The following is a 26,927-nucleotide window of genomic DNA, read 5'->3' as shown; positions in this document are numbered from 1 at the left end:
TAGATCTAGCATGCCCAGACAATGTCTCCACACAATATTGAGTGACCGATGTAAGCCAGTCACATCATCACTGCCCTCTGACCTCTTGGTAGCGTGCGAGCCCCCCGTTGACGGCGGCGTCGATGACCCCGTTGAGGCACATGGTGAGGGGGTTGATGTTCTGCATCTGTCTGCTCTGGCACTGGGCAATCAGCGTCCGTAACTGCAGGTTCTTGTTCTCAATCACCTCGATGGCATTCTCCAACGGGCTCACTTCCACCTAGAGGAGGAAAACACAGGGTGATAAGATATTAGTATATATGCAGACATATGCATACCTCTATGTAAAAGATACAACAAACACACGCACACACACACACACACATACACACACACACACACACACAGACACACACACACACAATCAGAATATGTATAAGTAGAGACGAGACACACAAAATAAGGCAGGCCACATAAACACAAAGTATTTTTCTCACACATACTCTCTCAACACACACACAAAAACAAAATAGTAATCCAGGTGCATATGACATTTTTGGATGATACTGTTTTCCAATATTTTCCTTGCCAAAAAAGATGATACCGATAACCAATATTTAACATTTTAGCAGCCTTTTAAGCATTCTAGTACAGTTAAATATTTAACACATACACACACGGACGCAGCGGTCTAAGGCACTGCATCTCAGTGCAAGAGGCGTCGCCACGGTCCCTGGTTCGAATCCAGGTTGTATCACATCCGGCCGTGATTGGGAGTCCCATGGGGCGGCGCACAATTGGCCCAGCGTCATACGGGTTTGGCCAGGGTAGGCCGTCATTGTAAATAAGAATTTGTTCTTTAACTGACTTGCCTATTTAAATAAAGGTTACACACACACCACACTGACCAAAAAGTTATTTAGTTGGCAGTTACGTATGTCCCCATTACCAGTAAAACATAATCAAAACCTATTTCTTTCACTTACTTGCTGTGCTGTTTCGTTGTTCGTTTGTTCAGTCGTTTCATTCTCAACCAGGACTTCTATGGAACGCCGTTTGGGTCTTTGCGTGTCAAAGAATATAATATTTAACACTATTTGACATGTCAAATAAGTTTATTGACCAATCAGGACCTGAATATGACTGAAACGTCACATAATAATTTAACGAGCTCATAAATGTTTTACGTAGTTATTACACATTGATTACTCTATCACTCGTATTTCATGTCACAACGATTCATCGATACGTATGCTATGATGCTGGTAAAGTTGTCTCGCGCACCTACAGTGCTGGTCATAAAAAAAGCTAGCTAGCTCATGGATGCAAACAATGTTCTTCCTCAAAAACATAGCAAAACGACAATCTGTTTCAGTAGCTCTAGTTAGCTAGCTAACTATATAGCTATGTGTCATCATCTAAAATAACCCTAATTAATAAGACAGTTATTATTTGATTAATAGTGGTCGGACCTGTCTATGTGAAGCTAGCCACAATAGTGTACTTTGCGGTTATTTTCAAGGCAAAACGCAATTTCCACTATTGTGCCTAATCCTTATTGTGGCTAGCTTCACAACACATAACCCGGTCCGGTGGAGCCTAAGTAGCTGGCTAGCTATTTATTTTCATGAACTGAAGTTCAATTTCAATAGGCGAACAACAAGTGGCAACCTAGCTAATACTTACTCACAAGGACTCCTAAATCATTGCTAAGAAAAATGAAAATGACTGCAGTTTTTACTGCTCATTGTTGTCAGGCTGGTTGTATTGGTGCTAGCTAGGTAACGTAAACTCACGTAAACTCGTACATCGCCTTGGTCCGTACAATTGCCCTTATTTTAGCGCCCCAAAAACGTAATACTTCCAGATCAACTGTAATGTTAATACCATTGTAAAGCACAATTTCTCCCCTTTCCAACAGAATCAATTACATGACCTAAAAGCTGCCCGTTTCTGCATAATATCAAGCAGGCAATGAGCCCCGTTGGCGGGTGGGGAAGCGAAACTAATGCGTGATAGTGAGAAGGAGAGATGTTGTGTGGGAAAATTGCTTTTTTCACTCGATCTGTCCAACTTATCACCTTATCGCCTCTAAAAATGTAACTAAAATGTGTCGTTACATACCTATTTGAAGGTTTGTGTCGAATTTTAAACTGGTTTTTAGGGCGGTGCTAAAGTGATCTGAGAAGTAAACAGCGGCTTTGAGAATGATGATTGCATGCAATGATGACGCAAAAAATTACTAGGTATCCCCCCCCCCTTACCCCCTTGTTTTTAAAAGATGATAGAAGTGCTACACCTGGTGGAGAGAGATTGTAAGACAGAAATAGTTGCTTTATGCGTGCTGTACGTTTACATGACACGTCAAGATGTAACGGAGGGTCAGTTCTTTCCCACTTTTCTCCAATACTATAGAGCCATTACCATGTCGATCAACACTTGAATAGAAACCTAGTTCACACCCCTGATTTTGACGTCAACACAGTCGCTACAGTCCCATTAGTTTTCTTTGTAGCCTCGTTTCAATGTTGCGGTTGCGCACATTTGTACGGAATGAGGTGAGTTTACGTTACCAAGCTAAAGCTAGCTACCCCAGAAGTTGCGGTCGAACAAATGATGCTTTATTACCTTGCGGTATTGTAAACACATCGTTCATGGCCGGTGTTTGCTGACTTTTTTGTACAGCTTTGACAGAGCTACTGTATATTTTTTGACGCGCAAAGACCCAAACGGCATTCCATAGTATGTATGTCCTGAAGCTAATAGCAGTAACACTATTACCGTGTAACTCCGGTAGGGCAACATCGTAAAAATAGTAAAAATAGTGCTCGACCAGTCAGCAAAAGCCAACATCACCCACGACAGAAAACCGTTGATTGTCAAGGGCAATGAATTCCATTATCTTGGCTTTACTGGATTTTGCATTTGCGTTGTCTCGCTGAAATGTAGTTACTCTTTCAAATTACTGCTTGACTTATTGATCCACACAGCAGACATTGTGGGCTAGGTTAGGAATGCTGTGCTGCACATGTAGCTCAACATTTTACGTGGCGTCATTACGTCATGTACCTTCGTTACATAGGTATGCGCGTCAGCTTTGACATCGATTTTGCACATCGGCCGACAACCGATGTTGGCATTGTTTGCTAATACTGGCCGATTCCGATATGTTCACTGATATATCGTGCATCCCTAAAACAAACACCATCTCTCTAAGACACAGCCTTCCCGTATGCAGCTTGATCCGTCAGAAGTTACAGAGTAACATTATAATTATGAATCTTATGAATAACTTTCACCCTTCTCTTAAAGGGACATTTCACAATCATTGGAAACACTTATCTTCCCATAATTTTTTTTTACGACAAAACATAGAAATGCACAATTTTCACAGATGTAGATGTTGGGGTGGTGCTGGAGATGAAATTTCCCTTTAATATAGGTCTACACTCAGGGAGCTCGGTTGGGCTCTCTGCAAAGTTAGAACATAGCTGGGTCAGCATTGAGCAGTGTGTTGTGAATGGGGTTATATGAGGAGGTTATTGGAGGAGTGTAAGAGACTCACCAGTTCTCTCTTCTCCACCTCGAACCATCTGGAGATTCCTGGCAGGCTCTGGACCAGGGTTAGTGTAGTCCTCTCCACCCACAAGCTCTGAAAACACACACACACACACACACACACGGACATGTGCAGGCAGGCAGGCACACACACACTTCATGTTAATGCTGGCACTCTGCAAACACATTCACCCACACATCCGAGTAGCACAGAACATTGCTTTTCTCTCCTGTCAATATATGATGTGTAGGCACTGGTTCATATAATGTCCAAGTAGTACACATACTCATGGATACAGAGTTCTCATAGCAGCAGTCTACACCGATCTGCAAATGATGCAATGTCACTGAATTAAATGAATTAAAACACGAGATTCTTATATATTCCAGTAATACCTTTCCTTTCATCCACAAGGAGTTTAGAAACCAAATTGCATTTTCTGTCCCATCATTTTCCGAGATCACATCAACACAGAACTGATTCCTGCTACTTAATATGTCCATATTAAATGTCAAATCCACTTGGTCTGAACAGTTTATTTCAAGTACTAACTAGACCCCAAAAAAGACAGCTGGGAAACCTAACCCTCGGGAAGATATGGATATGATGATGATATCCAATTCATAAACCTGACAAAATTAGGTTAACGAATGGAGATTGAGTGAGCGTGGGTGGGTGGAGTCTGGAGAGATGATATTTAGACTGGGCTCCATGTCTCAGCCTCTCCTAGCCCCAGAGTCTAATTAGTGGGACTATGAATTAAACAACACCTGAACACACCTGTAATACAGAGAGGAAGACCATGAGCCACCCACACAACCACTCAATAAACAAGAGAATGGAGAGAGGGAGGACGAGAGATTGGGAGAGAGGGAGGGAAAGTGAGTACGGAGAGGGATGTGGGGTAAACATCGAAGGAGAACACTAACAAGTCCAGAAAGGAGAGATAAGATGACGAGACGAGCGAGACAGACAGAAAGGCAAGAGAGAGAGAGAAACAGAAAGGCACAGAGGATAGTTTTTTTTTTGCGTGCACATCCACTGCGTGTCTCCCACCTTGAACTCGTTCTCTTTGTCCTTGGTGCCCTTGTGAAACGGCCTGTCGTATCTGAACCTCCAGATGTGGTTGACCTTATAGAAGCTCTTGATGTTGTCAGGCACTCCGTCTCTCTGCAGCACGTCCTGGCTCTCTGGGATGGGGCCCACCGCGTAGATCTGTAGGTCTGGGCCGGCACGTCAAGGATATGACTGATCCACAAAGGTGCATACAATAGGTCGGGCAAACACACATACACACATGAACGCAAGCACATGCACACACACTTTCCTCACCCCCCTCTTTCCTTGGTTCCACAGGTCTATCCATCCAATTCCTGTGTTAATACAGCCTTTGCTGCTAATCACATCCTGTAGCCATATATCTGAACGTCCACCCCACACTATATCATAACACATACCCATTGGCAGCAGGACTGGCCTGTATCAGCGTAGTGGAGGGAGAGCTCATCAGCCCATAGATATGAATAGGGACGGCCGTGGGTCCAGGGAGCCTCAATGATTAACGACACATGAGGATAACAAAGCTGTATGCTAATGCTGTTTGAGGGGCCTTGTCTGCTCTAATTGCACTCGGAGAAAAGTCAAACACAGAATAGACGACACACTCACACCCATATAGAGGGAGTGCATGTATACACATCCACACACACACACACACACACACACACACACACACACACACACACACACACACAGAGAGAGAGAGAGAGAGAGCGGGAGCGGCTCCTTCCAAACAGCTGTCCCATCAATCACGTGTGGAAAAGGAGGAGGAGGATCATTAAGATGGCTGCCGCATCCTACAGACACCTTGTGCATTTTCATCAAGGGATCGATCCCGATGTCTTCACGTGTGTGTTTACAGCATGGCTAGAGATCTGGCTCAGGACCAAGATGGGAAGGAGTCATACCTTTGGTTTACTCCTCTATAAATCAACATGCTGTAATGCGGTAGAAACCTGTGTGCGGTGTAAGAAAACTAGGGTCCTAAGAGTTTCCTGGTTAGGTTAGGAAACACTCCTAATATGGCTCCTATTGATATCCTTATTCATAAGGAATAATCAGTCCGGTATAATATGCCATTTATATTATTTAGGCTTACTAGACATGTGGGATGCAGCGTACCACTGTGTGTGTGTGTGTGTGTGTGTGTGTGTGTATTTTTGGTTTTACTCTCCTTGCGGGGACCAGAAGTCCTCACAACAACATTTTAACAAGTGGGGGACATTTTGCCAGACACGGAAAAAGGCTATTTTAGGCAAGGGGTTAAGTTTAGTCGTTAAGGTTCAGGTCAGGTTAACCCATTAGACTCGTACCCGTATTCGGGTTGAAAATGGCAGATTTGGTCAGGTGCCTAAATTGAAACACAGTGGCTGTACAGTAATATGCTATACATGACATCAGAGCACTGTTGTGGCTTTTGACTTGACAGACGTTCTGTGCATGAGCACCACGCGCGACAGAAAGTTGTCCCCATCCCTCCTGCTAATTGGGACACTTTTGCAAATGTTTTGGTTGTCCGAGTGAGAGAAATGCTGTAAATTTAAGAGGACTCGATGTATTTATAAAGACGAGACGTTGAGGATTATAATAAATACAGCCATACAAGCCAAAACACCATAGTCCATATCGTAAAACTCTTTAAATATACAGTGTCAACGTTTATGATCACTATGTTTGATGTACAGTTACAAGATGACATGGCGTTGTACCCTGGGTTATCCTGAGAAAATCTGCTGCGGACTTTGCATCTGAATGCACTCATGAGTACGTTCTATACGCAGCGAAATGGCTATCCGCTTCTCCGAATTGCCTTGTAAAAGCAAATCATGTTGGCAATAGAACAAGCTTTCAAATGATGCCCGGGGATAGATGGCGGGGATGCGGGGCTGTGTTCCAATCAAAACAACTACAAGCCGGCTTGTTCTGGTTCGTCGACGGCACAGCTAGGAGAGCTCAAAGAAGCACCTTGTGGTTGAAGACTCTTCTTTGAGTCATAAGTGAGCATGGAAATGACTTAGGAACTGTGCACACTGGAGAGGTGCGTGTGATCACTTGGAGACAACTAGTTTGATCTCTCACTCAAAACGTTGTCATTGTTTTGTCTTATGTTGCACCTACCCCGCGTTTTCCAAGAATATTCTCATCATGTTACTGAATGTATCCAGAGTGTTTTCAGACTTCGTAACAAATGAGAAAGGAAAGTACAGTAAATGTCAAATGCAGGTGAACTGTTGTGTCCTCACCTTTAGTCGAATCATTTTTCCCTAATCTCCAAACGGTTCCTGTTTAATTTTGTTTTTACCATGGTTATACATATGTATTCCATAGATCTTCTGTAAGAAACACACTTCAATGTAGCCCTATCCACCGTATAGGCCAATTCCCACGAATGTAAAGGGTTAGGTTTAAGGTTAGGGAAAATAGGATTTTGAATGGAAATCAATTGTTTGGTCCCCACAAGGATAGTAAAACAAACTAGTGTGTGTGTGTGTGTGTGTAGTGTATAGTGTATTTTGTCTATGTCAATAGGTCAATAAAGGATACACTGAGCCTCGGCCTGGTAGATGGTCTGGTCAGGCTGGTTGACGTGCTGCATGGCGATGGCATGGGGGAACTCATTCAGCATGCGCTGCTGGAAGGCCTCCAGCCTCTCGTAGTCATGGCCACGGCACACAAACTCCTTATTCTGCAGACGAGGCAGCGAGCATCAGAGGCAGAACAGAGACAGCACAGGGGTTAACATGACATCTAGTGGACAGTTACAGTATCTGCAACAGCTACAGTGTCTAGAGGTCAAATCTTCTAATGATGTAACTTCAAAATAGGATTTACACACTAACACTAACACACACTAACAATTCCTATGAGGTTGCTTTTGTGTTACGTTGGTTATGAATGCATAGTTACGAGTCCTTTTGAGGAAACTAAGAGGCAATATACTTCATTAGCAACTTGCTTAGAAGTGCAGATGGAAATTGGGAGAGCAAACACCTTCAAGAGCAGTTCTATGGCCTCTAAAAGGTCCTTTCATTAACAAAACCAGTGGTAAAACTGAGCGGTACCCTTAGGAAGAAGGGGAACTTCTTGCCATAGAAGCCGACCCTGAAGAACTCTGGCTCCAGTCTCTGCTGGTCCATGATCTTATCATACAGCGATGCCTCCATCATCTGTCAACAGGAAATGTCAGGTTACAAAACACTATTAGGTTATGTCATAACTGGTCAGGGATCAGTCAGCGTGGAGATATACCGAGAAGATCTAAAGTAACTCACCCTCATCTTGCTGAGGTTCCTGTAGTCGTAGTACGATTCGTACTGGTCCGCCAGCTCTCTGCACAGAATGATCCCGTTCTCCCAACACTGAAGAAACAAAACACATTATCACATTAACAATGGTCACATCTCAATCTTTCACATTAGCAGGATAAGGATTCAAGGGAAGGAAACCTCTTTAGAATATTGAGATGCTGACAAAACATGTCAAATGGCCTGCAGAGGACACTGGCTGCAGTATGAGTGTTGACCACTGGGTGGCGGTAGTGTACTAACAATAACCGTGCCAACTGCCAAGGTAGACCTGCAGTCACCATGCAGGTGCAACACCCAGCCACCGTGCTAATGAAATGAAAGCTTTCCTTTCCTGCTGTGTCTTAATCCCAAGGCAGCGGCAGCTAGCAGATGGCTTTGGTCGTGAATTCACAGGGAAATTGGGCAAAGAATAACAGGGGAGGACATTTTGAATGATTCAGCAGAGAAATAAAGTAATGGGAGTTGCTGAGCAGAGCATTCAAGTAAGACTGCCCTTTTAATTACGACACTGTTCCAGGGTAATTGTTAATGGAGAGTGTGGGGAAGGGTGAACGAGAGAGAGAACGAGAGACAGAAACAATGAACAAGAGATAAAAGAGTGAAAGAGTGAGACGGAGACAAAGGGAGTGAAAGGAAGGGCGAGAGAGAGAGAGATCCCACCTTCCCCCTGTCAAAGTTCTGTACAATGGTAAGATGGAGGTACTCCTTCCTCTGCCACTCGCTCTGCATGGGGTAGTTGAGGAACTCTCTGAGGGGCCTATCGGACCACTCCAACAGCTCGTCATACAACAGAAGCGTGTAGGAGGCCTCTGTACAACACACAACAACACCACATAGTCATGGTTATGCCAAACCCTTGAGCCCACGAACATGCACACTCACAGCCCAAATTTATACAGTGTACCTGTGTAATTCTGTGCTTTCAGGTGCAGTTCGTACAGCTTGTGTATGTAGCGGATGTACATCTCCTCCTTGTTCAACTCAGTTTTGTAGAAATTCTAGAGACAGGCAACGGGGGGGAGAGAGAGAGAGAGAGAGAGAGAGAGAGAGAGAGAGAGAGAGAGAGAGAGAGAGAGAGCGAAGTGCACAATCGTTTATCAGCCACTGAATTGTAATGAACTCTTGCTATCAGTCCACATGAACAGGTGCTTTCAGGCTCCTAGTGCTTCGGTCCGTTATGTAAGATAAACCTGCAGGACTGAAAGACACCACGCACAAAATAAATCCACCGGGTCGGCATGGCAACAAAGACAACCCAGAACATTGTGTATTGTATGAGCGGGCTGTGATCTATTTGAGCCCTGGTCTAAAAAGCACGATCATCATAGCAACTTTATCATCACTGGGAATGGAACAAAAACACAGCTTTGGCCCTGCTCTCTTAACACAATAGTTCAACGGGACAAAAGGCTAGCAACAAATACATGGGGTTTCTATGGTGAGAGGAGAGCAGTGATTGAATCTCTTCAAGGGCCACAGGGCGGAGAGAGACTGTCACTGACCAGCAGACTGACGGTGCAGCCAATCTTCTTCCCATCCACCTCCCCCAGCTTCATGCAGTCCCTGTAGTCCAGCAGCCTCTCCATCAGACGCGTGACGGTGGCGATGAGAGAGACGCCACTCTCCCTCCACGTCTCCCTCTCAATCTTCTTCAACAGACTGGAATAGCGAGGGGTGAGAGAGAGAGAGAGAGAGAGAGAGAGAGAGAGAGAGAGAGAAGGAGAGAGAGAGAGACCGAGAGAGAGAGAGAGAGACCGAGAGAGAGAGAGACCGAGAGAGAGAGAGAGAGAGAGACCGAGAGAGAGAGAGAGAGAGACCGAGAGAGAGAGAGAGAGAGAGAGACCAGAGAGAGAGAGAGAGAGAGAGAGAGAGACCGAGAGAGAGAGAGACCGAGAGAGAGAGACAGAGAGAGAGACCAAGAGAGAGAGAGAGAGACCGAGAGAGAGAGAGACCAAGAGAGAGAGAGAGAGACCGAGAGAGAGAGAGACCGAGAGAGAGAGAGAGAGAGACCGAGAGAGAGAGAGAGAGAGAGAGAGAGAGACCGAGAGAGAGAGAGAGAGAGAGAGAAATAGGCACAGAAGAAAGAAGAGAGCAAGAAAAAGAGAGAAGTCAGAGAAAAATATAGAAAAAGAGAGCAATAAACTCTTCAACCTGCTTGTCAATCATGCGGTCCTGTATCCCAGCAGTAAAGGAATTCCCTAACAGAAGGACAACACACTGTGTGTAGAGTATTGGAGTGTCTTACCTAGGGTACGGACCAAACAGAGGGATTCTACTCCGGGAACGCAATGGCAAAACAAATGAATATTAATAGATTAATAATATCCACACACACTCACACAAGTTAGTTCAGGGTTAGTGATGTCAGTCAGGGAGACGGAATGAAACAAAAACACTTGTGTACAGCCATAAAGGCCCAAGAGTGTCTGCACCCCATGTTATGGGAAACGTGACCGATATACTGAAATAAGCTGTATCCAGACCGCACATGTAAAAGACTGTGGTGGTGGAGGGAGAGCAATGTAGCGGCACGAAGCTGTGTAGTGCTCGGCACGTGCCCTGATGGTGGACAAGGCAGTGACACATCATATGGATGCTGGACTGTACATACTGTAAATGAATGTCGCCTTATGCTGAGCTCTAACCTAACGTTGAAACTTGTTTACAAACTAGTTACAGTGCTCATAAAGCAGTTATAACGCTCATATAACAGCTCATAAAGCATATACATCTCAAAGCTGGTGGAACATTCATAAATGGCCCAATTGATGATTGACAAAAAGTGGGACTATGATGTATGGGCTTGCAGTGAGATAGGGAGAGAATTGCATGAACACTGCACAGGCCAACAACAATAAAACACTCTCACACACACACACACACACACACACAACAGCACCTAGCATGCAAGGTGAAGGGACCAACCTGAGTACACATACTAGGAGATCTCAGAAAGGAGGCGTGAAGGAGTATGGATATGAGGGGAGGTGCTTGTCTGGAGTACTCAAAACACTTCCCTTTTCCCACCCTTCCCTCCCCACATACATCCCTCCACGAGTCCTCCTCCATTACTCAATACAACACACAGACAAACTGATTCTGGTAACGACGTTTACAGTACGGCGTGACAGTATGCGTGTTCCCTCCAACTCACATGCTGTTGAAGAGCTCTCTGTACGTCTCGTCTCCTTTGCCTTCTGACATCAGACTGTCCAGTTTGTCGATCAGCTTGGCCTCCACCTGACGTGAGAACAGATTGTTTATGTAATCAATCTATATCAACACACGGATGCCACCATTAGGCACAGTCGGTCTGGTCTTGGTGGAACTGCAATATCTGTAAACTGCCACCAGGGGGTGCTAGTGCTGGTCCCAGCCAGTCCAGTACCAGAGCTATATGACCTGCAAAATACTGACGGCTCTGGCCATTACCTGTTTGAAGTTTCCGCTCCTCCTCTGCTCCCAGTCCATCATGTCATGGAAGATAGGGATCATGACGTTCCTCAGGTCAGGCTGGGGAACCAGGGTCACCTCCAGGAACGGACCTATCATCGCCGGGATGAAGTTCAACTTGTGCTCACCTGGAGAGAGATGGAGGGAGCAGGAGAGAAAGAGAGAGATCAACTACGTTCCCCTGAGAGGCGAGCAAGAATCCAACGACGTGACACAGGAAGAGAACGAGAATGTGACTGTGTCGTACCCAAGTTCTGCCACATGCTGAAGATCTCACAACCCATCATCACCCTCATGTCCCCATACCTGTACAATAAGATAACACCAGAGAGCGCGAGGTCAGAACAGGGCCAAACCCAGGATGTGAAAAGTGAAGAAAGTTAGTGAGTGTGCATGTAGAGACAAGACTTACTTCTCCAGTACCCTCTTCCTCTTGGATGGAGAGAAGGACTCCAGTTGAAGACAGGGCTGGTTGATGAAGATGACGGACAGATAGAAGTACGAGTCCCACACCTAAGGAAGACGCATTAAACCACATTATAGCAAGTCAATGACAGGTCACTACATGCTTTTTCAAGTTGTTGTTTTTTTTAACAAAGAAAGACCAAACGTATGTTAGCAGCTCTTACCTTGTAGTCAAACTTCTCATTGAGGAAGTTCTTCCTCAGAGCATCAGAGAGGTACAGGACTGTTGTTATGATGACACTGAGAAAGAGAGAGAGAGTGCATAATGAGATTATGTTGATAAACCAGACTATAACCAGACTATAAACAGGTGTCAGCTAATGATGAGTAATGGAGGCACACCATTTGGAATCAAATAGGTTAGCTACTGCAAGGGGGGAAAGGGGTCTTACTTGTTGGTGACCAACCGCATGACAGTCCAATCTTTCGGGAACATCTCTGGCCGAATCAGAATGCGGAACACGGTGAAGATCTGCAAGAGGAAGTCCTGAAAAACAGAAAAAAAGAGCACACTACATTTACTTTGTTTAACAGCAATTGCCATTCAGCACATCACCAAACTGTGAATCTAAAGTAATGTATTCAGAGTGGGAGTGCATTCATGATATCCATAGTGTGCATTTATGGAATTCCTTCCTATTACTGTGAACTTAGTGACCCCGTTTCAACATTCCTATCTCTCCATCCCACCTCTTCCTCAACCCCTGGCATGACCGTTCCACATTCCACATTCCGCACGCACGCACGCACGCACACACACACACACACTCCTGCTACCGACTATGACACATAAGCTGAGTCATCAGTCAGATTCTGCTGAGTGGTGTGTGTGTGTCTCTGTGTGTGTAGCCTTACCCTCAGGTCATCCTTGCTGGTGAAGGTCTGCAGGAGCTGCTGGTAATGTTTATCACTCATCTGTCTGAGGAGAGCCAGCAGGCATGCCACAAACTCCCCCTGTAGAGAGAGAGAGAGAAAGGGAGACAGAGAGAGTGAAAGAGAGAGACAGAGAGAGAGAGAGAGAGAACGAGAGAGAGAGAGAGAGACACACAGAGAAAGAGAGAGAGAGAAAGAAGAGCAACAGCTTTTAAAATCTGAGACATTGGCCACATATACTAGATCTAACAGTGAGAGAGATGGAAGACCATGTATCTCCATGGAAGACCTGTAAATACTACAGTCTGAACAAGCTGGGAGAGAAATGAAGTGGTTATTTTCTACTTGTTTAGGTGGTTTGACATTTGGCAAAATGTCAAATGGAAATGTAAGAGAATGGTTTTCTCTAAACTCGGCTGTGGTTTAGAGCAGGACAGAAGCACGGCTCTTTTTGACCACAATTGCAGTTTCAATCATTGACCTTAAAACCTCATGCTATATTTAGAATGACCAGCAGTTAGATACACACACATGCACCCACACACACACACTAACCGTGATGTCTTGGAACTGCAGTCTCATATTGGTCCCGGCTGGTTGTGGCCTGTTAGTGATCTCAAGGATAGTCCTCATCAGGACAACCAGCAGACTGTCCACTATCAGATCCACCTCCTCAGAAACCACCGGCTCCTCGGGACACACACAAGTGCACATTAAGTTTCACACAGGTACATAATCGTGCCTGAAGTTTGTACACACACATTACCCATACAGACAGTATGCAAACACAGGTGAGACAAAAAGATAGACCACTAGCCCATACTAGCCAGACCAGTCTTAGACAAATTGGACACACAATAGAGAGATAAAATGTGTGTGTGTGTGTGTGTGTGTGATCCACATTGCCAGCCTGCTCGTTGAGCCACAGCAACAGAGCAACAGCAGAGGGAAACTAAGGCCAAGGCAGAGAGTCCATTTCCCCACTCCATTCCCCCTCTCATCCTGACAGGAGAAGAGAGCCCCGTGTTGGACAGACAAAGTGATAATGAGAGAGAGTGTCAGGCTGGCACACTGGCTGCTCCTGCTGTCACTTCATCTTAGCCATGTTCACATCCCTGTCTTTCAGTGTTGTGTGTGTGTGTGTCTGTCAGAGTGTGTGTGTGTGTGTGTGTGTCTGTCAGAGTTGTGTGTGTGTGTGTGTGTCTGTCAGAGTTGTGTGTGTGTGCATGTGTGTGTGTGTGTGCGCGTGCGATTAGTTGCTTCTCAGCCAAACAGGCCAGCACCGTGTCAAGGTCACGATGAGACTAACACGCTCACAGGGACAAACTGCCACATCCACACTGTTTCATTGATGGATTCCAATTGGATTGTTTACTTGTTCTTGCACCTATCGGTTTACTTCATTACTTGTTCAATAAAACAGATTTATTGGTGTCTATTGTCAGTCTGGCAGGTTTTGCTAGTTTATTTTATCACGCCACGCAAACAAACAAAGCTTTATTGAGATCACAATACACATTGTTGTTATCAAATAAGGGAACAATAACATTTTTGAGCAATGCCTACAGGGCCTTGCAAATGTTTTCATCCCCCTTGGCGTTTTTCCTACTTTGTTGCATTACAACCTGTCATTTAAATGGATTTTTATTTGGATTTCATGTAATGGACATACACAAAATAGTCCAAATTGGTGAAGTGAAATGAAAAAAACTTGATTAATTAAAAAAAATATATATATTAAACGGAAAAGTGGTGCGTGCATATGTATTCACCCCCTTTGCTATGAAGCCACTAAATAAGATCTGGTGCAACCAATTACCTTCATAAGTCACACAATTAGTGAAATAAATTCCACCTGTGTGCAATCTAAGTGTCACATGATCTGTCACATGATCTCAGTATGTAGACATCTGTTCTGAAAGGCCCCAGAGTCTGCAACACCACTAAGCATGCGGCACCATGAAGACCAAGGAGCTCTCCAAACAGGTCAGGGACAAAGTTGTGGAGAAGTACAGATCAGGGTTGGGTTATAAAAAAATATCAGAAACTTTGAACATCCCACGGAGCACCATTAAATCCATTATTTAAAAAATGAAAGAATATGGCACCACAACAAACCTGCCAAGAGAGGGCCGCCCACCAAAACTCACAAACCAGGCAAGGAGGGCATTAATCAGAAAGGCAACAAAGAGACCAAAGATAACCCTGAAGGAGCTGCAAAACTCCACAGCGGAGATTGGAGTATCTGTCCATAGGACCACTTTAAGCCGTACACTCCACAGAGCTGGGCTTTACGGATGAGTGGCCAGAAAAAAAGCCATTGCTTAAAGAAAAAATAAGCAAACACGTTTGGTGTTTGCCAAAAGGCATGTGGGAGACTCCCCAAACATATGGTAGAAGGTACTCTTGTCAGACGAGACTAAAATTGAGCTTTTTGGCCACCAAGGAAACCGTTATGTCTGGTGGAAACCCAACACCTCTCATCACCCCGAGAATAACATCACAGTGAAGCATGGTGGTGGCAGCATCATGCTGTGGGGATGTTTTTCATTGGCAGGGACTGGGAAACTGGTCAGAATTGAAAGAACGATGGATGTCGCTAAATACAGGGAAATTCTTGAGGGGAAACCTGTTTCAGTCTTCCAGAGATTTGAGACTGGGACAGAGGTTCACCTTCCAGCAGGACAATGGCCCTAAGTGTACTTCTAAAGCAACAGTTGAGTCATTTAAGGGGAAATATTTCAATGTCTTGGAATGGCCTAGTCAAAGCCCAGACCTCAATCCAATTGCGAATCTTTGGTATAACTTAAAGACTGCCCCAAGAGACTTGCAGCTGTAATTGCTGTAAAAGGTGGCTCTACAAAGTATTGACATTGGGGGGGGGGCATCTTCAAAGTGGAAGGCATGTTGTGTAAATCAAATTATAACCCCTCTCCCCCAAAATCTATTTTAATTCCAGATTGTAAGGCAAATAAATAGGAAAAATGCCAAGGGGGGATGAATACTTTCGCAAGCCACTGTATTAACTGTGAGGTAATCTCGATTAACCCAGAACCTCATATCTTGCACAATTTGTAGTCTGTCCATGATTAACTGTGAGGTGGCAGCCTAAAAGACTACACCACCCATGGTGCTCTGCTGTAGCTGTACTCACGGTGGTGACAGAGTCATCCTTCCTGATGAGAGAGAGCATGCTGGTGAGGATACGGGCACACATCACCAGGTCTCTCTGCTCCTGCATGTGGGCCTGCAACAGACGCAACACCACCGGGAGCAAGATACACCTCGACTCTGTAATACACACAAGTACACACACTTGAACATGAAAATACACACACACACTCACACACACACAGACACAAAATTACTAGAAAGCATGACCTGCTCAAACACCTGTTTTTCTATTTTTCTCCCTCTCTTGGGTGTGATTTTAACCCCCAGCCCGCCCACTGAGCAAGCAGCTAATAAAATGTTACCACAGCTATTTGTGTGAGTATATAATTACCATTAACTACAGTTAACTGGCAAGTGTGCCTGTGTAGGTATGTAATTACTAGCAAATGTGTATAATTATGTGTGTGCGATATGTGTGTTTGTGTGTGTGTGCCTACACAACCCCCAAATGTTTGCTTGTGAGTGTTGCGTAAGTTATTCAATATTGTGTGTGTGCGGCCGTGCGTTCCTACCTGGGTTGGTGTACAGCTGGCTCTCCACGGTCTTGGCGATACAATGCAGCTTGACGGCTTCCAGAGGGCACTCAGCGTGAGCGGTGGCGGGCAGGCTGCCCAGCGTCTCCCTGACAAAGCCTGCCACCTCCCTCACCGTGAAGATCTTCAGCAGCTCCCCGTACACCGCAGGGAACGTCCGCAGGAACACGGCCTGGGAACACACAGACATAAACAGACACAGAATAAATATAGATATCTAGCAGTAGTACAGTAGTACAGGCTTCTACTTAAAGTGGCTTACAGTTAACACATAAGCTACTGTGTACTGTACAGCATGCGCCTTATGAGAAAATGTTACTCAAACCATATACAGTCTAGGTCTAGGACCCCAACACACTTATCTAGCATAGGCTTTTACCTAAAGTGATCTACAGCTATAGTAACAAATAGGCTACTGTATATTCAGTAAATGTGGCCCATGAGAAATCAAACCAAATATAACCCATGCTTAAACCAATCGTCTAGGACCCGGCCTGTACAGAAATACAATTCCACTTCAGTATAATAAAAGTCTTGATATCCCTTATATCTAACCTACGGTGCCTTCAGAAATGATTCATACCCCTTGACTTAATCCACATTGTGTTGTTTTATAGCCCCCCAGATAGCATATGAACATGTCATAAGTAATGTCAAAATGTGTAACATTTCAGGAAATTAGCTTTAACGGTCGACGTTGAGCTCGAAAAACAGTCCAACTCCTCTATCTCAATTTTCAAACATAAATGGGGTGTGCCTTTGGTGGTTCATCGATGTGTTATTCTGGTCATGAGCGCTGCAACCGACAGAGCTAGTTTGTTAGCTAAGCTAGACACTGTAGCTAGCCAGTAACTCCTCCAGTATGTGCTGACGTCATTTCACAGGTTTTGTTTTTGGAACGGAAGCTGTAGAGATTGATAAGAAATCTTACATCTCTAGCCAAATATCTTATTCATAATTCGTTTTTAAGAATTAAAATGACCAGGTATGATGGTGCATTTATAGGTTATACAGTTTAAAACCGTTACTTTTGCATTTTTGTCCAAAGTCTACATTTAAAAGTAACTGTCCAGTGTTTCCAGATTTCTATGAAACATGACCTACAATTAATTACAATATGAGTGAAATAGTTTTCCTTCCAGGAAAATAGTAGTTAAGTTTGTTTAAAAAAAACAGCTTTTGGAATGGTGTGGGCGTACCCCAACAACAGAATGATGTGGGCATATACCAGTCATTCAAAATATTCAAGCGAGTAGGCCGCTGATTGGCCAGCTCATCCTCTATAAGGAAATAGCAAGCATTTTTTAAATGGTCTGTTTGAGATGTGGGTTTTGAAGTGTTTGGCTACAAATATGAGTATATGATGAGTCAACAACATTATTTAGGTATAAGTTAACAGAATATGAACATTTAAAAGTGAGATTTTCACTGGAAAATTACTTTAAAACTGCAACATTTTCTCTCAGCATCATAGCATGTGTAGAGTAGCATGAGATGAGCTTTAAAAGTACATGTTTTTTCTCTCTGCCCCATGGCAAATGTGTAGAATTGAAGATAATTAGATGTAAAACTACAAAATAAATCTCATCCTCATGGTAAAATGTGACGAATAGCATGAGATGAGCTACAAAATTAGCAAATTTTTCTCTCTGCCCCATGACAAAATGTGTATAATTGAAGGAAATTAGCTTTAAAACTGCAACATTACCTTCCACTTATCCTTCCACTCATACTGTGTTTTCAAAATAACCCTCATATACCCCTTAAGAGAGGCATAACAAGTCATGTCAAATTGTGCATATATTGATTTTTATGTCACAAATATCCCCGTCTATCTACACCCCAATTTTCAGCCTTGACACAGAGAGCTGCTCACAAACTAATGTACTGGGCTGGAAATTAAATGTATGTTCATCACCAATCCCAATCCACTGGCCATCATGGAGAGTTTACCATGCGGGCACCATTCATTAATGCCTCCAACACACCTAATCCAGGTGGTGCCGTCAACAGCAGCACAGTGCAATACATGATGAGGGGGGCGCCAGATTAACATGGATTATGAGTGGCCTGACCTGCATTCTCCTATAGCCATTGTTCTGTTCTGTTGTAGATCAAGATGACAATAGATCAGCAATCAGCCATTTCTTTTACTGGATTGTGCCAAGAGTGCATTCCGTTACTGTGCACTGTTGCTGTTCTGACAGAGAGCCTCTGTGCCTAGTTAAAATGATTTCCCAGCGGCACTGGGAGGGAGGAAAGGTGGAGCAGCATGATGACACCAGGGTGAAATAACAACACACACGAGGTGAAAATAACAGCACAGTGTGTGGTAAAGGATCTCCAGCAGAGAGTGTGAGCCAGAGTGAACGGTCACTCACGCAACGGGGTGTACAGACAGACTTTACGGGCCAGGTCATTATCAGCTGGGTCCATTAGGGAGGGCTGCTGCGGGAGTTTACACAGCTAAGTGTGCAGCAAACACACACACACACACACACACACACACAAACACACAACACACAGACGTACACATACAGCCCAGTGGTTTATATCCTAGTGTGCAACCATGAAAAAGACCCACACATTATCTGTGGAGGGCACAAGGTTAAGACAGGCTGGAGGCCAACAGAGAGCCACTGGGGAGAGATGATTATTAAAGAGAGCAGGGACACACACACACACACACATAAATAATGTATTACTGTAGATTAGGATCAAGATTATTTGGGGGAAGGAGGACAAAGGGGTCTCTGGGGTATAATAAGCACATCAGCAAACACACACACACACACGCGCGCACACACACACACACACACTCATACTACTGTGTGTGTCTACAAACAAAGACATCAGCTGAAGACAGACACTACACTGTGTGTAATTCAGATTATTTGTGAGTGTGTTTAGCAGCTTTGTTTTAGTCTTCTTCTTTTAGGTTTCATGCTGTGCAGCCCCCCAAGACAAAGCATGAAATATGAATGACCAAGTATCTCCAGGGCTTTATATCAGCATGAAATTCCATTAAAAGCATTTTCTTACAAATCAAACTGAATTAAGTGGGATTGCTTGAAATATAAACGGACGCGGACACACGCACACACACACGCACACACACACCTGTTATTGCCTATGCCATATAAAGCAAGACAGACCAGGATGCAATGTTGATAACCTCAGTGCTCTCTATCAATCATATGGGGCATGTTTCATGTCTGCACTGAGTCAAGCTACTGTGTCAATGTCACGTGTACACACACACACACACACACACACACACACACACCTGTGTCTGCGTGACAGGGCTGGTGATCTTGTTCTCCTGGGACAGGAAGAAGCGGATAGACATGAAGAGCTCGTGGACGCAGCAGCGGAACTCCTCCTCGCTCTGACCCCCCGTGGCGAGAGCGAAGAGACGCCGGGACTGGATGATGTACTTAAAGATGTACTCCGTGGCCTGGGGGGCGACATAAAGTAACACCCAGTTACTCCCTGACAATATCACTCATCCACCGTAACGCTAGACACCACTGGTATTAAAACATAATGGGGAAAACATATTAGTGTCGTTGATGTGGGTCCCTGCAATTATGTGTGCTAGCTACTAGGCCATTAAAAGTCATGTGTTCTGGAAATGTTGAACACCCAAAAAAGTGTAGTATTTCCACTTTTTGAAATTGCATGCAGCAACAATATGAGAGAGAGGGGCGAAAAGAGACTAATGAATGCTACTGAGGGATCCTCAACACACGCTGAAGAGGATGCGTGTGCGCTTGTGCGTTCAGGTGCACAGACTCACCTTGAGGACCTGCTGAATGTGATCTTGGTGCTCGGCATCTACGATGCGATCCACGTACCACTTCAGTACTTTGATCAGGTCCCTGTGAAAAGCACACATCTAGCATCAACTACTGAACTCGACCTTCCTCTGCGATCACAATGCATTTCCACCAACAATCCAAGCATCCACCTACCTATTCCAGAGACACAACACACAAAGAATGCCTTGGTGTAGCGTGAGGTAATGCATGTCAAATCTTTGTGTTAAAAATGTATGGCGATGGTGTTCATGATCAAACAATGTCTAGGGCTGAACAACCATTCGGCTGTGTTCTGTTGTACAGCAAAAGAAACAGAACACAAGGGTTGGTTTATAAAACGTCTGTGTGTGGCTGTGCAATGGTGTGACCACAACACTTCAGATTCACACGGTGTACTGTATTAACATTAATGGCCAGGTTTGAGAAAGCACACACTTACAGATAATTGAACAAGATCACAAGAGACATTATGAGTACAAGCAAAGGGAAAATGATGGAGAGAGCAAATGGTACAGTCATTTCCACAGATTGAGCATTTGTGTGGGAGATGTTTTTGCCTGATTTTCTGTGATTGGACTGTGATTGCGTGTTGATTGGTTTTCCCTTGGGTACATAGTGTACTGAAGAGACAGCCACCATTTTGTTGGAAATAATCAGCTAATAAAGTGTACAATGTTATTTCTGGGACTGAATAGATACACAACATGAACAAAAGTATGTGGACATCTGCTCGGCGTACATCTCATTCCAAAATCATGGGCATTAATATGGAGATGGGGTCCCCCCTTTGCTGCTATAACAGCCTTTCACTAGCTGTTAGAACACTGCTGCAGAGATTTGCTTCCATTCAGCCACAAGAGCATTAGTGAGGTTGGGCACTGATGTTGGACGATTAGGCCTGGCTCGCAGTCGCCGTTCCAATTCATCCCAAATGTGTTCGATGGGGTTGAGGTCAGGCCAGTCAAGTTCTTCTACACCAATCTCGACAAACCATTTCTGTATGGACCTTGCTTTGTGCACGGGGGCATTGTCATGCTGAAACAGGAAAGGGCCTTCCCCAAACTGTTGCCACAAAGTTGGAAGCGCAGAATCGTCTATAATGTCATTGTATTTTGCAGAGCTAAGATTTCCCTTCACTGGAACTAAGGGGCCTAGCCCGAACCATGAAAAACAACCCCAGGCCATTATTCCCCCTCCACCAAACTTTACAGTTGGCACAATGCATTCGGACAGGGAGCATTCTCCTGGCATCCGCCAAACCCAGATTTGTCTGTCGGGCTGCAATATGGTGAAGCGTGATTCATCACTCCAGAGAACACTTTCCACTGCTCCAGAATCCAATGGCGATGAGCTTTACACCACTCCAGCTGACGCTTGGCATTGTGCATGGTGATCTTAGGCTTGTGTGCGTGCGGCAGCTCGTCCATGGAAACCCATTTCATGAAGCTCCCGACGAACAGTTGCTTCCAGAGGCAGTTTGGAACTCGGTAGTGAGTGTTGCAACCGAGGACAGATGATGTTTATGCGCTACACGCTTCACCACTCCCGGGTCCCATTCTGTGAGCTTCTGCTTGAGCTTCTGTGAGCTCCACTTTGCGGCTGAGCCATTGTTGCTCCTTGACATTTCCACTTCACAATAACAGCACTTGCAGTTCACCTGGTCAGCTCCAGCAGGGCAGACATTTGACAAACTGACTTGTTGGAAAGGTGGCATCCTATGACAGTGCCACATTGAAAGCCACTGAGCCATTCAGTAAGGCCATTCATTCTTGCATGGCCGTGTGCTCGATTTTATACACCTGTCAGCAACAGGTGTGGCTGAAATAGCCGAATCCACTAATTTGAAGGGGTGTCCACATACTTTTGTATATATAATTTACATACAGTTTTATAATCTACTGAAAATCACTGAACTCAATTAAACCACCGTAGACTATGATTCCAGAGGCAGGCAACACTCTTTCTCTAAATGAGTTTATTGAGTTTATTTTAGGTAAGCGAGAGGTGAGAGCTTTAGCTGTGAGCCTGGCAGGAGAGGGGTGTTAGTGAGAAATGGGTAGTGTGAGAGCTTAGCAGGTAGTGAGGGCAGAACAGCGTGAGCGTGTCACATTGTGAGTTTGAGGCGACAGCACAGCGTACGAGGAACAGCGAGTGGATTTGCAGGGCCAAATCAATGTGAGATATTGAGGACACATGATCCTCATTTATAATTATGAGAGCGCCACAGGTGACTCATCCACACCACTGAAGCACCTTTGCAGCGCACCATTATTACCAGGTAGTATACCGTAGGTATTACCATAGGACAACCATAAAACAACCACAATGCACCCTAGGAGGAGAAAGAGAGAAACACACCTGTAAGACAAGGCTCCAGCAAAATGACTCTCGATGTAGGTATCCATGACGGGCTTGAAATGCTGGAACTTGCTGTCCTGTAGCAGGTTAATGATGTGGACCTGAAAGAGTCAAGGAAATGACTCAGTCACACACCGTTTTATGCTTTCCACAAGATGCAACGCTCTTTACTTAGCCAACAGCAAACAACCTATTTATTCAACCTCGCCTCCTATGTGACACAAACTGGCCTAGTTTGTACAGATTCATCTCACATGATTGCCTCACATGATAAAGGAGAACAGAGCAGAGATGAGTCTGTGTGTGTGTGTGTGTGTGTGTGTGTGTGTGTGTGTGTGTGTGTGTGTGGTGGTGCGCGTGTCTGTGTGTGGTGTGCGCGCGTGTGTGTGTGTGTGTGTGTGTGTGTGTGTGTGTGTGTGTGTGGTGCGCGTGTGTGTGTGTGGTGCGCGTGTGTGTGTGTGTGTGGTGCGCGTGTGTGTGTGTGTGTGTGGTGCGCGTGTGTGTGTGTGTGTGTGGTGCGCGTGTGTGTGTGTGTGTGGTGCGCGCGCGTGTGTGTGTGTGTGGTGCGCGCGCGTGTGTGTGTGTGGTGCGCGCGCGTGTGTGTGTGTGTGGTGCGCGTGTGTGCGTGCATGATTGATTGAACCGAGTCAACTGCAAGCAGATCAATCCCTCAGCTCTATATTAGAGCGATGCAGCATGACTGTCTGGGATTGATCAGCGAAGGCTGTGAAGAGTTACAGTATTAAGCACATCCATTGGCTCAATCTTTCAGTGTATGTTTGTCTGTGTCTACCATGCATCATTGCACTTTTTCTCTCTGTATCCCACTATTGGGCACAGGCCTTCTTTTCTAATGAGGCTTGGTCTACTTCCCGACACATGCGCACACACACACACACAATTAGTTCTGCCGTCATGACACCCAAATCCTGGCTCCAACCAGCAGTGTTTAGAATCAACCAATGATTAGCTGTCAGGGAGGGAGAAAACAATATGCTAGGAAATAGAAGACCAGAGAAGCAGTAGCCACTTACCAGGCAGTCAAACACCTTCAGCCCATACCTCTGGGAACTCTCGTCCAAGATCCCAAAGAGTGTATCAAGTGTGTCCTGTAAAAACTGGTGAGGGAGAGATAGAGCGATAGACATACATGAGTGAATATCTATGAGATCATGTGGATGAAAAATCCTATGATACATCTATAAAAGACATCTAGGAGACTTTTTCAAGTCAAACACAAAAAAGGCCAATCTAAACAGGACATTCTTTGAGTGACATGATCCTAAAACCAATCCGGGTGAAAATAGAGGGCCCGGGGAGGGGCGGTACCTTGACTATCTCAGAGCCATCGATCTCTTTCAGCTTTGACAAGCTGTCATTGATCTTCTCTGGGTGGGCTCTCCACTTCAGCAGGTCTAACATGTCACCTACAGAGACACATGAAGAGAAACAACCACCGTTACATCATGGACAACCTCAGTTAGCTCATAGACATGAAGTGAGAGACTGTCTACTCTTGGTTCCGAGACCTAGACACACACACACACACACACACACACACACAGAGAGAAACATACAGATATAGGATCTTAATTTGAGCCAGTTTGCTACGGCAGGAAAATAATCCTGCAGCAAAAATGTTTACACTCAAATACACTCCAAGTTTGCATTTCCTGCTTTGCAGAACAATTCTCAGCAAAAAAGTTATCAAACTTTTTTTGTAGTCAAACAGACTACATCTGCACAGTAGCCTGGGTTTCTGCATAATGGCAACTTGCCGTTATCTTGTCAAACAATATCATGGCGAGGCAATGAAGACGCGTTATTGAACTTCCATCACGATTTGGGAAATCCAGAACATTTCTGTCAAAGCAACATGACGGCATATGGTTAAAGCGCTATAATTGAATTACTGAAGTTCCTTCTGGAAAAAACAATGTCATTCTATTCTATTTAAAGTATATAATAAGACAACACATTCACATTCAAACAATCCACGAATTCAAAATAATGATGACAGCTCATAATGTAGCGAGCTTTAAACACAAAGCAATTTTCCCAGTGTTAAATTCCCCAGAATGTATTAATAAAATAGGTTAAAGAATAAAGGACTCAGTCTGTCTTCAACTGCACTTCAGGAAGTACCTGTATTTCTGGATGTGAGGAAGTACCTGTATTTCTGTATGTGAGGAAGTACCTGTATTTCTGGATGTGAGGAAGTACCTGTATTTCTATATGTGAGGAAGTACCTGTATTTCTGGATTTGAGGAAGTACCTGTATTTCTATGTGAGGAAGTAGCTGTATTTCTGGATGTGAGGAAGTAGCTGTATTTCTGGATGTGAGGAAGTAGCTGTATTTCTGTATGTGAGGAAGTAGCTGTATTTCTGTATGTGAGGAAGTAGCTGTATTTCTGGATGTGAAGAAGTACCTGTATTTCTGTATGTGAGGAAGTACCTGTATTTCTGTATGTGAGGAAGTACCTGTATTTCTGTATGTGAGGAAGTAGCTGTATTTCTGGATGTGAGGAAGTAGCTGTATTTCTGAATGTGAGGAAGTAGCTGTATTTCTGGATGTGAGGAAGTAGCTGTATTTCTGGATGTGAGAAAGTAGCTGTATTTCTGGATGTGAGGAAGTAGCTGTATTTCTGGATGTGAGGAAGTACCTGTATTTCTGTATGTGAGAAAGTACCTGTATTTCTGGATGTGAGGAAGTACCTGTATTTCTGGATGTAAGGAAGTACCTGTATTTCTGGATGTGAGGAAGTACCTGTATTTCTGGATGTGAGGAAGTACCTGTATTTCTGGATGTGAGGAAGTACCTGTATTTCTGGATGTGAGGAAGTACCTGTATTTCTGGATGTGAGGAAGTACCTGTATTTCTGGATGTGAGGAAGTACCTGTATTTCTATATGTAAGGAAGTACCTGTATTTCTGGATGTGAGGAAGTACCTGTATTTCTATATGTGAGGAAGTAGCTGTATTTCTGGATGTGAGGAAGTACCTGTATTTCTATATGTGAGGAAGTAGCTGTATTTCTGGATGTGAGGAAGTAGCTGTATTTCTGTATGTGAGGAAGTAGCTGTATTTCTGTATGTGAGGAAGTAGCTGTATTTCTGGATGTGAGGAAGTAGCTGTATTTCTGGATGTGAGGAAGTAGCTGTATCTCTGTATGTGAGGAAGTACCTGTATTTCTGGATGTGAGGAAGTACCTGTATTTCTGGATGTGAGGAAGTACCTGTATTTCTGGATGTGAGGAAGTACCTGTATTTCTGGATGTGAGGAAGTACCTGTATTTCTGGATGTGAGGAAGTACCTGTATTTCTATATGTGAGGAAGTACCTGTATTTCTGGATGTGAGGAAGTACCTGTATTTCTATATGTGAGGAAGTACCTGTATTTCTATATGTGAGGAAGTAGCTGTATTTCTGAATGTGAGGAAGTAGCTGTATTTCTATATGTGAGGAAGTAGCTGTATTTCTGTATGTGAGGAAGTAGCTGTATTTCTGGATGTGAGGAAGTATCTGTATTTCTGGATGTGAGGAAGTATCTGTATTTCTGAATGTGAGGAAGTAGCTGTATTTTTGGATGTGAGGAAGTACCTGTATTTCTGGATGTGAGGAAGTACCTGTATTTCTGGGTGTGAGGAAGTAGCTGTATTTCTGGATGTGAGGAAGTACCTGTATTTCTGGAAGTAAGGAAGTACCTGTATTTCTGGATGTGAGGAAGTACCTGTATTTCTGGATGTGAGGAAGTACCATAGCCGTCTTTGTATCAAAGATAATTGCGTAATTATCGTATTTCGTCGTCCTAACGTAGCCTACACTGCTATCTGCCCAGCAGCTAGCCAGCTAGCTAACGTCCACCGTCTACCGTATAGCAGCACTGTAGTAACTATTACCCTCAACTGAACGACTTGATTAGTGTAGTGTTAGCTAGCTACATAGTTGTCTTTGCTGTCTTCGTATCCAAGATAATTGTGTAGTTTAGAGTGTGTAGTTTTAGAGTGATTATCTTAATTTACCGAGGTTAGCTAGCCAGCTATTTGTCGTCCTTAACGTAGGAGACACTGCTAGCTAGCCAACAGCTAGCCAACGTCTACCGAATAGAACTTAACAACCCGGTCGCATTCCGCCTCGCTCCACAGGTAGTATCACATTTTCATTTCATTTCATTATAGTACAACGGTTTGATTTGTTTGATCGTAGCTAGCTACATAGCTAGCTACATAGCCGTCTCTGTATCAAAGATAATTGTGTAGTCTAGAGCGATTTTCTAGGTTACCTAGCCAGCTATTGTCGTTCTTTTAACGCAACGTAACGTAATCAACACTGCTAGCTAGCCAGCT

The 26,927-nt window shown here is 44.2% G+C and overlaps 1 protein-coding gene across 3 annotated transcripts in view; it reads right to left on the bottom strand.

The window, feature by feature from the left end:
* Positions 1-26,927, bottom strand: part of LOC115133827 (dedicator of cytokinesis protein 4-like) — a 147,553-nt gene that overhangs the window by 23,121 nt on the left and 97,505 nt on the right. For 2 of the 3 annotated variants that reach the window (XM_065021717.1, XM_065021719.1), the window contains exons 18-41: positions 23,912-24,009; positions 23,617-23,700; positions 22,583-22,683; positions 20,203-20,284; positions 19,690-19,860; positions 16,383-16,575; positions 15,851-15,987; positions 13,252-13,386; positions 12,679-12,777; positions 12,216-12,310; positions 11,988-12,063; positions 11,771-11,871; positions 11,606-11,664; positions 11,338-11,486; positions 11,060-11,145; positions 9,408-9,564; positions 8,810-8,903; positions 8,566-8,714; positions 7,870-7,956; positions 7,660-7,764; positions 7,142-7,283; positions 4,595-4,761; positions 3,545-3,631; positions 83-259 (exon numbers count right to left, since the gene is read on the bottom strand). In XM_065021717.1, coding sequence (XP_064877789.1) covers positions 83-259; positions 3,545-3,631; positions 4,595-4,761; positions 7,142-7,283; positions 7,660-7,764; positions 7,870-7,956; positions 8,566-8,714; positions 8,810-8,903; positions 9,408-9,564; positions 11,060-11,145; positions 11,338-11,486; positions 11,606-11,664; positions 11,771-11,871; positions 11,988-12,063; positions 12,216-12,310; positions 12,679-12,777; positions 13,252-13,386; positions 15,851-15,987; positions 16,383-16,575; positions 19,690-19,860; positions 20,203-20,284; positions 22,583-22,683; positions 23,617-23,700; positions 23,912-24,009 — 2,831 coding nt within the window. The remainder of the gene's footprint in view (positions 1-82; positions 260-3,544; positions 3,632-4,594; positions 4,762-7,141; positions 7,284-7,659; positions 7,765-7,869; positions 7,957-8,565; positions 8,715-8,809; positions 8,904-9,407; positions 9,565-11,059; positions 11,146-11,337; positions 11,487-11,605; positions 11,665-11,770; positions 11,872-11,987; positions 12,064-12,215; positions 12,311-12,678; positions 12,778-13,251; positions 13,387-15,850; positions 15,988-16,382; positions 16,576-19,689; positions 19,861-20,202; positions 20,285-22,582; positions 22,684-23,616; positions 23,701-23,911; positions 24,010-26,927) is intronic. The other variant, XM_065021718.1, reaches the window with a different exon arrangement.

The sequence above is a fragment of the Oncorhynchus nerka genome, linkage group LG8 (assembly GCF_034236695.1).
Source record: "Oncorhynchus nerka isolate Pitt River linkage group LG8, Oner_Uvic_2.0, whole genome shotgun sequence".
NCBI classification, from domain to species: Eukaryota; Metazoa; Chordata; class Actinopteri; order Salmoniformes; family Salmonidae; genus Oncorhynchus; species Oncorhynchus nerka.
Note: the sequence above shows the minus strand (reverse complement) of the source record. Positions and strands in the feature narration are given on the sequence as shown.